This window comes from Eutrigla gurnardus (assembly GCF_963514095.1).
Source record: "Eutrigla gurnardus genome assembly, chromosome: 7".
Lineage (NCBI taxonomy): Eukaryota > Metazoa > Chordata > Actinopteri > Perciformes > Triglidae > Eutrigla > Eutrigla gurnardus.
Genome location: NC_139921.1, coordinates 30009487 through 30022243, shown reverse-complemented (window position 1 = coordinate 30022243; position 12757 = coordinate 30009487). Strand labels below are relative to the sequence as shown.

At 40.2% G+C, this 12757-nt stretch overlaps 1 protein-coding gene across 3 annotated transcripts in view; it reads left to right on the top strand.

Annotated features, from left to right (window-relative positions):
• Nucleotides 1–12757, top strand: part of dnmt3ab (DNA (cytosine-5-)-methyltransferase 3 alpha b) — a 35941-nt gene extending 23184 nt beyond the window's left edge. For 2 of the 3 annotated variants that reach the window (XM_084013811.1, XM_084013809.1), the window contains 17 exons: nt 282–665; nt 1520–1678; nt 1905–2012; nt 2470–2626; nt 2806–2952; nt 3242–3286; nt 3543–3622; nt 3828–3940; nt 4553–4736; nt 4840–4924; nt 5286–5431; nt 6375–6465; nt 6617–6765; nt 7173–7273; nt 8780–8849; nt 9314–9432; nt 9587–12757. In XM_084013811.1, the coding sequence (XP_083869937.1) occupies nt 282–665; nt 1520–1678; nt 1905–2012; nt 2470–2626; nt 2806–2952; nt 3242–3286; nt 3543–3622; nt 3828–3940; nt 4553–4736; nt 4840–4924; nt 5286–5431; nt 6375–6465; nt 6617–6765; nt 7173–7273; nt 8780–8849; nt 9314–9432; nt 9587–9728 (2280 nt within the window). In that variant the 3' untranslated portion in view covers nt 9729–12757. The remainder of the gene's footprint in view (nt 1–281; nt 666–1519; nt 1679–1904; nt 2013–2469; nt 2627–2805; nt 2953–3241; nt 3287–3542; nt 3623–3827; nt 3941–4552; nt 4737–4839; nt 4925–5285; nt 5432–6374; nt 6466–6616; nt 6766–7172; nt 7274–8779; nt 8850–9313; nt 9433–9586) is intronic. The other variant, XM_084013810.1, reaches the window with a different exon arrangement.

The following is a 12757-nucleotide window of genomic DNA, read 5'->3' as shown; positions in this document are numbered from 1 at the left end:
ATATAATGACCCCCATCTGAGTATCTCCACCAGCGGCTCGAGAACTACATTTGCAAAAGTTGCACCATATTTTTCTCACAAGCCAATCGGAGCAGACGGCTTTACAGAAGTATTAACTGGAAAATATTGATATCCCTTTAAATACTTATTTCATTATGTTTTTATTACTGTACATTGCATTTTTGTAAAAAGCTCTTGTGCAGCTGTTTATATTAACTTTACACCTTATCTAAAAAGACCTGTCTCACCATCTCTCACCTCAACACTGCGCTGTGTTTCAGGCAGAGAAAAAGTCCAAACTGACGTCAGCAATGAACGCGATGAAGGATCACGAGGAGAACGAAACAGAGATCCAGAAAGAAGAAGTCTCAATAATCAAGCACCCATCGCCTTCAAAGCAGCAGCAGCAGCAGCCTCAGTTGCACACTCAGTCACAGCCTCAGTATCAACAGCAATCACAGCCATCGCTGCCACAACAACAACAACAACATCAGCAGCTGCCTCAGCAGCAGCAGCAGCCGCCTCAGCAGCAGCAGCAGCAGCAGCAGCAGCAGCAGCCTACTGATCCCGCTTCCCCCACCGTGGCCACGACCCCTGAGCCAGTCGCCATCGGTGGTGGAGACAAGGCGTCCCCCAAGCCTGCAGACACTGAGCCCGAGTATGAGGTAAGGCAGTGATGAGTCATACTGATTAATGTGCGACAGTAGACCAACATGATCTTACAACCGATCTCTGCCGGCAAAAGGATGCAGGATTATTCCGTAAAGCAGCCATTTGGGAATTTATTCAACCAACCAAGTCGTTTACATCAGCTTTGTGGAGAGACAAACTTTTACACACCAAATATGTTAACTTTTAACAAACGTGTTCTTAATGATGCAGAAGATACGGCACATTTACGTTTGATGTAATGTATCATAAAAATGTTAATGGTAGGTTTGTATATTTCAACGCATATGGAACGTAAGACAATATTAAATAAATATACTAATAAATATGCCTTTTGAAATAAATCCTCAAATAAATGAGGCAATAAAAGTATAAATACATTTCATCATAATTTCTATTAGAGCTGAAACTCTTAGACAAACATACAACCGGAAATGTATATTTTAATAAATTATTTTATATATACATATATATATAATTTTTGGGGTAAAAATATCCTTTTCAACTTATTGTAAGGGTTTAATTTCTCTGGGTTCTGGCCGGTTGACTGAGGAATTTGAGGAGGTCTACTGGGGATTTGGGAAAAGTCATTTTTCACTTTGATTGCCAATAAAGCAAAGAGTTGTTTTTGGGAGTTCTATTTGATCCAAATGGAGGGTCTAAGGATAGACGCTGCCATACGCTGTACAGATTGCTAAGCCCCTTGTGGTGATATTGGTCTATAAAACTGAATTGACTTTACTATCCCAAGTAAAAAAACAAACTGAACCAGGCAGCGTTTATCATGGATTCACAATAATGCCCAGACGTTAATAAAGAGTGGATGATTTGTCTGTTATTTTGGCCACAGGACGGTCGTGGTTGTGGCATCGGAGAACTGGTTTGGGGGAAGCTCCGAGGGTTCTCGTGGTGGCCAGGCCGCATTGTATCCTGGTGGATGACAGGTCGGAGCAGAGCTGCTGAGGGAACCAGATGGGTCATGTGGTTTGGGGATGGAAAGTTCTCAGTGGTGAGTGTGTAGAGCCATCGTTAGTATTGCTGTCAGGTGATTTTTATCACAGCCTTTTCTTTGTATTGACACCCACATGCTCTATAATGTGCCTTTTTTGTTCTATTCGCTCATCCAGTTGCTCTTTTTCCACATAAACACAAAAGTCATCAAACACTATTTTTTACCTCAAGAACACAACTGTTCTGACAAGTAAACAATGACGTAATTCTGTGTATGTTTACAGGTTTGTGTAGAGAAACTCATGCCTTTAAGTTCCTTCAATAATGCCTTTCACCAACCAACTTACAACAAGCAGCCCATGTACAAGAAAGCCATCTATGAGGTGCTACAGGTGAGTATTAGAGCAGTTCAAATTATCTCACAACCTGGTTCACTCATAATAAATTATTGGTTCAAACGTTGTAGAATAACCGTGTTTCTTTTAATGATACATGTTTTAGTAAGGAAATATTAGACTTCTCATTTAGTGCTCTGTTAGAAGTTGTATTTCCCAATACGCTGAGTTATTCCTTTCCTGAGCATCCATATACAGAGTTTGTGTACTGTCCATGAACAAGAAAATGGTATTGTAATTCAGTGTTATTAGTACAGGCAGATACAAAAACTGCCATTTCAAAATAAATGCTTAGATGAGCAATAACGAGAAACCAATTATGATCCCTTTTTAGCTGGTAGTTGAAGTATTTTGTGGAGACATTGCCCACGCTGAATTATTTATTCGACGACCATTTCTGTAAGTATATGGAGGATGAACTCCGGTCATAAATGTTTTTTTAATGTGTTCGTAGGCGGCTAGCAGCCGGGCAGGCAAAGCCTTCATGGCCTGCCCCGACAGTGATGAGACAGAAAGCTCAAAATCTGTTGAAATGCTGAACAAGCAGATGATAGACTGGGCTATGACAGGATTCCAGCCCACTGGACCCAAGGCTTTAGAGCCACCAGAAGGTAAGAGGAAGTCAGCATTATGAAGATGAATGGTTGGACTTCTGCTGCAACTGAGGTTCTCATAGAAAAATGTCACTAATGGACCTCTTCAACTACAATCGTATTAAATTAAGCAAATGATTGAATTATTCATCATGTGGCCTGTAATGTGAATTGTCTGACACGCTGTGCACCCCCAGAGGAGCGTAACCCATACAAAGAGGTTTACCCTGAGATGTGGGTGGAGCCTGAAGCAGCAGCCTATACGCCTCCTCCAGCCAAAAAGCCTCGCAAAAGCACAGCTGAGAAACCCAAGGTCAAGGACATCATCGATGAGAAGACCCGAGGTAAGGCGCCTCATTTATGAGGTCAAATCGGAGTCGTGACCTCTGTATCCGCTCCCCTGGGACGGACGCAGCAGAGTAGGTAGCTGGAGACGGACAAGAGGTCCATCACAGTGGCAGCTCTAACATGGAAGTGAGTGAAGTGACATGCATAGACACATGCATGTCATATCGGAGTAAGAAATAATCTAGAACAGAACAAACAAAAGGTTGAAAGGAGACACACTTTGAACACTAATGGAGTGTTTTAACCTACATTGCTCATAAGGTGTACCATGTGTTGTATTTTCAGAGCGGCTTGTTCATGAAGTGAGACAAAAGTGCCGCAGCATCGAGGGTAAGTGGTGCATCCTCTTTGCTCTGTAGCTTGTAGCAGCATGTCAAGGGATGAACACCTAGACGCCTTACACTTTGGTGTTGACAAGCAAAGCAGCAGAAATATATGCATCAGTATTAATCTCTAGAGTTCTCCACAAATATATCAGCTAAGCTCATTAGATCACATGTGCTCAAATCATTTCATTGAGATGTGAAGTTCACGCCTCTCTGACCTCCCTCTGTTAAACACCGACACACTGAACCTCTTCCTACAGACATCTGTATCTCCTGTGGAAGCCTGAATGTTAGCCTTGAGCACCCGCTGTTTGCTGGAGGAATGTGCCAGAGCTGTAAGGTAAGCTGTGATAGAGATCATTCAAATCTGGGACGCAGCTTCAACTATTTTGTTGTAAAAAAAAAAAAAAAAAAAAAACATAGCTCATAAAAAAAGCTAATAATCCACACATTTAAAGCAGCATCTGATGTGATGCCCCAATGTTTTTATTTATAATAATAATAATAATAATATGTAAACTCTCTATTTTGTGTCTTTTTCACAGAATTGTTTCCTAGAATGTGCATATCAATATGACGACGATGGTTACCAGTCATACTGCACGATCTGCTGCGGAGGCCGAGAGGTGCTCATGTGTGGAAACAACAACTGCTGTCGGTGAGGTTTCTACTATTCTGTGATGGAGGTGATAGAAACCATGATAGCCACAATGTCATCAATAGTGTAAATCGTCACAGCAAAAGTAGCAATTAACTATACGTGTGAATTCGGCCGTGTCAAAATAGCAAAACAATCGCCAGGTTTACTTAATCACCAGAAACTTTGTGAAAGAAAATGTTAAATCATGCACGTTTCCATCCACTACTGCATGCAAATATTACCAGTTGAATGGCTTATGATAGTCTGTTTTTGTTATTGTTACGGTCAACCAGTTAAAAGTCCAATAATCAATCATTTTCTGTGGCAGCCCTACTGATAAGTTCAATATTTAAAAATGAGTCACAAATATATGAAGTTTCATTTCATTTGATAATTTCCTAAAACAGCAGAAGACTTATTTAATTTGTGCAAACGTTACTTAGACAGGAATAAATAGAACACCTGTTTGTGAAACTGTTTTTACAGCAGCGGGATTGTGTTTGTGGGATTGACCTGAAATAAATGTCAGTGCCCATGTTTGTTTGCATCTGTGTGGCTCACTGATCTCATCTTCTACTAGATATGATGTTGATATATCCTGGCTTGTACTAATCAACCCCCCTCCCACAGGTGTTTCTGTGTGGAGTGTGTTGACCTCCTCGTTGGTCAAGGAGCGGCCCAATTAGCCATCAAAGAGGACCCGTGGAACTGCTTCATGTGTGGTCAGAAGGATGCGTTTGGTCTACTGGGGCGTCGCAGCGACTGGCCCTGCCGTCTCCAGCACTTCTTCGCAAATAATCATGACCAAGATTTTGTGAGTAATGGAGCTTTAGGCTGAAAATCTAAATAACTGTTTTCCCCCTCCGTCGGACTCATTTTATCCGTCCCTCTCTGTCTGACTGGGTGTTGTGTTCCAGGATGCACCAAAGCTTTACCCCCCAGTCATGGTGGAGAAGAGGAAGCCCATCCGCGTGCTGTCGCTATTTGATGGCATAGCAACAGGTTAGACAAGGATTGGGTCAATTTACAATCTATGTGCCCTTTCTTTATTAAACTCCACATTTATATTCTAACTTTGTTGTACATCAAGTATCACACATACACTTTCATAAACACCATCTTCGTCATTGGAACGGATTATCAGTCAATATGTGACCAATCAAAGCATAATATTGATGAGACTGATGGTTGAGAATGCTCCAGATGCTGTTTGAGTATTAAATGGAGGATTTGAGTGGTTCATTACGACACAGCGTGTGATCGGTTTTTGAATCGGAGACTGCTCCAGAGCTACACATGTCAGATTCTTTATTTTATCGTGCACGCTTAAGTTCTGTCTGACCTTTGACCCCGACCTGTGCAGGGCTGTTGGTGCTGAAAGAACTGGGCATCCATGTGGATCGCTATGTAGCTTCTGAAGTGTGTGAAGACTCGATTACTGTGGGTATCGTCAGACATCAGGGTCGCATCATGTATGTTGGCGATGTGAGGAGCGTCACACGCAAACATGTGAGTTTGATTATGTTCTTTGCTGAGGGCGTGAAGTATGCATGGTCCTTTTTGGAGTACTATGTTTCACGTTCATACACCGAGTTTGCTTTTGTGAGCTTACTGGTCAAATCGCAGTAAAACAGTATTAACATGCACATGGGAAGAAAATGTAAAAACACTACACACGCAAGGAAATCGCAGAAATCCTGCAAGAAGGTCACTTATCCACATGCTCCTGAACCACAACAGAATTCCTCAACACCGCACACTATCATTTTATCTGTCATTACCAAACTGAACCAGACTAGAAATGACTCCAGCTGGAGCCAATCAGTCACGAGAGTCACTGGTGTCATTCATTTAAAACATAAAAAAAACTCATCCAAAAGTTTCTCATCCAAAATAGGACCCAACATAAATGCAGGGGTCCCCATTGACGACCATATATTGATGTTCTCCCTACTTGATATTTCTGATATGACATACAGATGTTCGTAAGGACCATTTTGCTATAGAAAGATGTTATTTAGCGTACAATCTTACGCTATACTGACACTGCTGTTTGTCAACTTGTGACACCAGTATGACATTCCTCTTTTTATGATTTGGTAACATTTTTGTGAATGACACCGTCAAACAGCCTGAGTGAGGTGTTTGGTGAACACTCGTAGGAGAATGAAAATACTGCTAAGCCTTCTAGATATAAAATCTCTCTAATGCCGGATCATCAAGGTTTCTTAACATGCCAGATGCACAGTTTACCGACACTGTATTACTTGGTTCATGGCCAGTATTTTCAAGACAAAAACTAAAATGTTGCAAACACGCCCCATAACCAAAGTGCATGTCATTAACGGAGGAAACTAAAACACAATAAAAATGCACCGCTTACAACATATACCATTATCTATACGGTGTCTGTCCTTAGCGCTGTGTTTCTGACTCTTTATCTTATCTACAGATACTGGAGTGGGGTCCTTTTGACCTAGTTATTGGTGGAAGTCCATGCAATGACCTGTCTATAGTCAACCCTGCTAGGAAAGGTCTTTTTGGTAGGTTGACTGTTCTTTGTTTTCTTATTGATCAACATTATGTCATACAGCAACAAGTTGAATATCTTAATAGAGAAATCACCAACGTAGTATCCGAGTGTGCCTTTTGCCATACTTCTAAAACTGTTGTATGTATGTTTCTGTCCCACAGAGGGCACTGGCCGCCTGTTCTTTGAGTTTTACAGGCTGCTGCACGAGGCTCGGCCGAAGGAAGGAGAGCACCGGCCTTTCTTCTGGCTCTTTGAAAATGTGGTTGCCATGGGAGTCAGTGATAAGAGGGACATATCTCGCTTTTTAGAGGTCAGCTTCTCTCTGTCCGTTGAACTTTGTTGCTTAGGATTTATCTAATCCTCCAGGTCGTAACTACTCATGACTTCTAGACACATTATGACGTTGTTTGCTTATGAATGCCCCCTTGTGGCACTAATTAGTTAACTTGAGACACAGATCACGAGAAAGGAGCACTGATGTCATTATTTGAATGTGCTATGTTTAATGTGCTGCTTAAATGGTGGTAAACTGTGAAAACTGCATTGAAACTGACATTTCGATGGTATTCACCTGACCCAACACTGATATTAGTAAACTATACAAGGATTTTTTTTCCCCAATTAAATCTACTTCAGTGTACTCTAATGCATCCTTTGTAAAACAGTATCTTACCTTGGTTCCTGATGTCTTTTCTCCTCTGATTACTTGGATTTCAGTGCAACCCAGTGATGATCGATGCCAAGGAAGTGTCCGCTGCCCACCGCGCCCGCTACTTCTGGGGAAACCTTCCTGGGATGAACAGGTTGGTGTGTGAATGGTGAGGGAAGCAGCAGCCTGTGGCCTAAACAACGGACAAAATAGACCTCTTGAATAAGGGACTAAATGAGTTGCTGTGTAACATAGTAAAGCTTTTAAGAATGGCCCTAGTTACCATAGTGACTATCCAGTCATAGACTGACTACCTTAACCTGAAGACAACTTGTAAATATAAAAATGATCTGGCTTATTCTCAAACCGAGTAGTTTGGAGAATGTTGTCATTTTCACTGCCAATGCATATGGAATCGGATGGGTAACAAAATAAATATAAATATATGTATGTATATGTATGTATATGTGTGTGTGTGTACAAACACACACCTTTCTACAAAAGAAAGTGAAAGGATGTACTTTGCCACATGCTGTCTGCTCACTTCAACCTCAGCCTGAGACAATGGTTCCTGTCAAAAACACTCATTTTATTTTAAATAACTTTTACTTAGTGGTACATTTACTGCAGTACTGGACTTAACGGGATAACTCGGGTATATTTCAACCCCACAGTAGATAACGGAGTTAAAATCATTCAGTCAAACGCGACATACATGTGAAAGCAGCGTGACGTTAATCCCAAACCAGGTCAACACTTTTTATTACTTTTAAAGCTCTGAGTACATGTTGCTGATATTGTTCCGTACCTTCACTTCGCCTGCGGAGACGCGCTAGCTAGCTTAAAAAAGCTAGCGTATGTAGCTAGCTTATGTAGCTAGCCTATGTAGCTAGTTTATGTAGCTAGCTTATGTAGCTAGCTTATGTAGCTAGCCTATGTAGCTAGCGTATGTAGCTACGCGACACACCTCGCTAACGCGCTGATGTTACGTCACCATTTCGTAAAACCTTTCATTCTCAACACGTCATCGCTTACGACGTGACGTCGTTGTATTATATTTCCACTTCGCCGTTTCCAGGCAGCTGTTTTAACTAGTTTTAACTGATTTTAATTAATTCACATTATTGCAGACTGCGCACACAAAACACCACAAATCAAAGGTAGCGGCACCTGACGCGTACCTCGAGTTTACGCCCACGTGATTGGCTGGCATGAATGAGATATCTGATTGGCTAAGCGGGAACGCGTCGGTTTACGTTGCAGTTTGAAAGGCAGGTGGAAGTTACGGGCTCAGACGTTTATTTCAATTTCGCATTCAAATATGATTTTAGTTGAAAATTGCAGAAACGTACCAATAAAATAAATATATTTGTAGATTTATATTACATGTAAGCAATAAATACGATGTATAAAAAGATGCATTGTTTGCAATGAAAATGTTTTTTTTACGAAGGGAGTGATTTATATATAATTCCACAAAACACATGTGCAAACCCATCTGTGTCCTTCAATAATACTGAGACTCATCTGATTCCATCAATTCAGCCCAGCAAGGTGTGTGTGTTTTAATCAGGTGTAAGTCCCTTTGAATGTAAGAACTGTCTCTTCTAGAGGAAGTTACACAGTACTCTAAGTCTTCATATGTATTTTGCCTCCTGTTCATTCTCTTTTTCAGGCCTTTGAGTGCGATGTGCAATGACAGGGTTGACCTCCAGGACTGTTTAGAACATGGCAGAACAGCTAAGGTACTGGTGTAACCCTTCGATTGAACAAGTAAATTACAGAAATGCATGCATCTTAACTTTGCTTACATTACATTCATTCAGTAGAGGCTACTGTCCAAAGCAGCCTTCAATGAGTGCATTAAAAATACGAATCTGCAGCCAGATAAGTTACATTCTCTTCATCATCTCATGGAAAGGAAACCAGTTTGTGACTGAGAACCGTAACTTCAGGGGAAATTAAATAAAATAAGAAAAGAAAAACAATTTAATTCCTCAAAGCAAATCAACTTTGCACACGGGAGCCTCCCACTGGCAGCAAGAGGCAACAGTTTGAAAGTCTGTCAGTCAGTATTTACAACTGAATCCTCATGTTTATAAACCAATCTGTAATGCAGTAACGACAAAGGGGAAATCTCAGGTTTTGCAGCTTCCATATGCATCAAACAATGAAAAGACATAGACTCATGGAATAATATTTCTCTCAGTTTGGCAAGGTGAGAACCATCACCACCAGGTCCAATTCCATCAAGCAGGGCAAGGACCAGCACTTCCCTGTGTATATGAACGAGAAGGAAGACATACTCTGGTGCACTGAGATGGAGAGGTATGTAAAGATAAACATTGCCCTCCAAACTACCAAACCAAGCTTTTTCAGCCATCAAAATCTCAAAAATGTCTCCCTGTCTCTTCCCTGTTCTACTCCCTGCCCGTCTGTCTGTCTCTCTGGTTGTTTCATGTCTGTCTGGTTTCCCTGTCAGGATCTTTGGCTTCCCAGTCCACTATACAGATGTGTCCAACATGAGCCGACTGGCAAGGCAAAGGCTCCTGGGCCGATCATGGAGCGTCCCGGTTATCCGCCACCTGTTTGCACCACTCAAAGATTACTTTGCCTGTATTTGAGCAGTAAGAAAACTTGCTCGGAAACCATTTAGGAGCTACAACTTTATGTTGTGACTAGAAATAAGAGCCTTGATCCTCAAATTATACTCTCGTGTAATTTGCAAGCGAAACATTGACGTAGAATTCACATTATTTCTTGTATTTGAATTGTAATTCTTATTCTATTTAATTTTGATATGTCATTTTACCTTTTTAGCAGTGTTATCACGTATTGTTGATTTGTTTGTGCAAGCTATACTTGAGACTATGCTTTCTTCTCAAGACACTGAGACAGAAAAGTGCTAAACATGTGTTTTTAAAGAGACAGCGATGCGATGGGAAAGACCCCGAAGGATAGGAAATGTGTGAGCGTACTGTGCGTCGGGGCTGCGGTATTCCCACCTGCAGTGCGGCCAAAGCGTCCAGCTACTGAGCCTCGCAGCGATGTTGAGAGAAAGGCGATTTTCTTCCATGTCAGGAGAGTTGTGTCTCTAAGAATCCAAAACACCAGATCACATATACCTCTTTGTTTACAGTTTCTATACACAACTGAAGGTAATAAAGGTACTACTGTAATATGGTTACAATACCATGGTGCTCCAAGATGATGAAACATCATAGCCCATGTGGCACTACAACTTAAGACAATACGGCGCTCTTTAACCTGTTGCTGGAAAAACGTGCGTTTGATGTTGACCCGATTCTGTTCTGTGTCGTTTTGTTCACTTCAAAAGCGACGTGACGGTAGACTGCAACATAGAGCGCGTGCTCTTTTCAGCATTTTACAGCTTTTATACCGTTTGTACTGGTGCTCATTTAATGTCTCAGCCTTTGCCACACTCAGGCTCACTGCCTGGATCTGCACAAACAGAAAGTGAAGCTATCCACATGGGCAATGATGTTTTCTGTCATTCAAAAAAGAAAAACAAAAAAAAACAAGATCAATGTCTGTGAAACTACATTTTTTTCTAGTTTCATCCTGACCAATGATATTACTGTACAACTGTTAAGTAAGTGTGGTGGCTGGAGGGAAACTCTCTTCATCTACTTCCACCTCTCTAAACTGAAAAACTGTCAGGTGCAAATCCTCAACAATATGGTGCGGCTTCACAAAGTTCTTCTACCTTTTTATAGCAATTCTGTGCTGTTTTATCAACATTATAAAGCACTTTTATATGTATACTTTCTTTATTTCTTGATATTTTAAAAAAAATGTTGGTTCTTGTGAATTTCTTTGTTTTGTTTTGGTTTGTTTTTGGTTATGATGTGAACTGATCTACCCTCGTGTAATACGTTTTGTATACAGTAGGGCTGTGCCAATAGAAGTGAAAGGATGGATTTTGATATGTGAAACCCATGTTATTTGACTCTGTACAGTAGATAGATTGACATTTGTAACCCCCCAAACCCCTTTCCCCGTTCTCCATCGTCCATATTGTTCCCTGTTTTAAAGCAGCGATACAGTATGCTTACTACCCAGATTCAAAGAATGTCTATTTCTATTAAGATTGTAAAATGTAAGACAGAGTTAGGGAACTATGTAATGCGCTTTGTATAATATTTTTGCCATTTCCCTGATAAATCGTAGTGGTCATGTTGACAAATTAAAGTGCTGATCCAAAATTTGGATTACGTTCACCAACTAAATTCTCTTGATTGTAACCTCTAGGATGAATATGGAGGATTTAGGCTGCAGTTTGTCAAAACGAAAAACTGACACAAGTGTTTGGCAAAGATGTCGGCACTCAAAGAGTAAAGAGGGTAATAAAAACAGATGTTATCGCTTATCTATATCATATTTAAGATTCTAAATTTGAAATTTAATTTCTTAATGTAATTAATTTCTTAAGTGACCTTATTGCCATCATTTTTATCCATGCACACCGGGGTTCAATATAAGCTCTTGTGCTTTGTGATACTTTAACCAGATGTTACCCCCCCCCCCCTCCTCCCCCATAATACTTTACATCCCCTCATGTTTGTACATTTTTGTACATAGTTTTCCGGTTGCTGTTTTCAATTTGTTTTTATCTTTTCTTTTTGTTATTACGTATGAGATGTACAAATATAATTCTTTGCTAATATATATCATCAAATTAGGAAAAGAAATCTTAGGTTAAAAATTAAAAAAAATCAAGTGACAAATTTGATTCAAAACTTGCTTTGAGCATTAGATGTAGGGAGACTCCAAGTCGACTACTTTATTGTTCTGATTCATTGGTGTCGAGTAAATCCAGATCTGATGTCATGTGATCTGAATCGTGGCCTATGGACAGCTTTAAGATGAACGGTCTCAACTTCACTGCACAGCCCTACATGGTGGTGTTTTGTTTTACCTTCTTCTTCTGTTTCCTTTGGTAAGACTTTAAAAAGAGGGATTGTCGGTGTTTCTGATGGTGCTAATTTTATCTAAACAAGAAAAATATATTTGATTGGAACAATTGACTGTTTTTAAGTTCCTCGTAGTAACGGAAAATAACTATTATTTCACTCATAAATATATTAACAAAGGTATTTTAACTTTGTACTTGAAAAAATAAGGATAACAAATAATGAAAGGTTTCCTATATTGTTTTAGACTAGAGATTGCTGTAGTTGGTGCTTATCTGTGGGAAAATCGTGAGAAAAAAACGGTAATAACTTTTACTGTAGCATAATGTATGCTTAATACGCTATTGCTTCTTAATCCTACATTCCATGCCGTAATATTCTCCATGTCTGTTTTCAAAATGTTGTTTTTTTGTTTGTTTTTTTAAAAATCAGAAACAACATTTGAGTTTTACTGTTCAAGGCAGGTCAATAATTCTATATTCGGTGATACTGTTGACACTCTGTGTGACTTTTTTTCTGTCATAATTGTTTATGACCTATACGCTTTTCCTCAAGACCAGTTCGTACAGCAAATGTAGCAATCATGTTCCATGTTCATGCCCCCCCACCCCCCAACTCCACCACCCATACTTAAGTTTAGTGTCCAGAGAGAAGATAGAGGCTCCGTATGTACTTGTGCTGGAGAACACTTGAATAAATGTATTGTTTTTGTGCAAGTC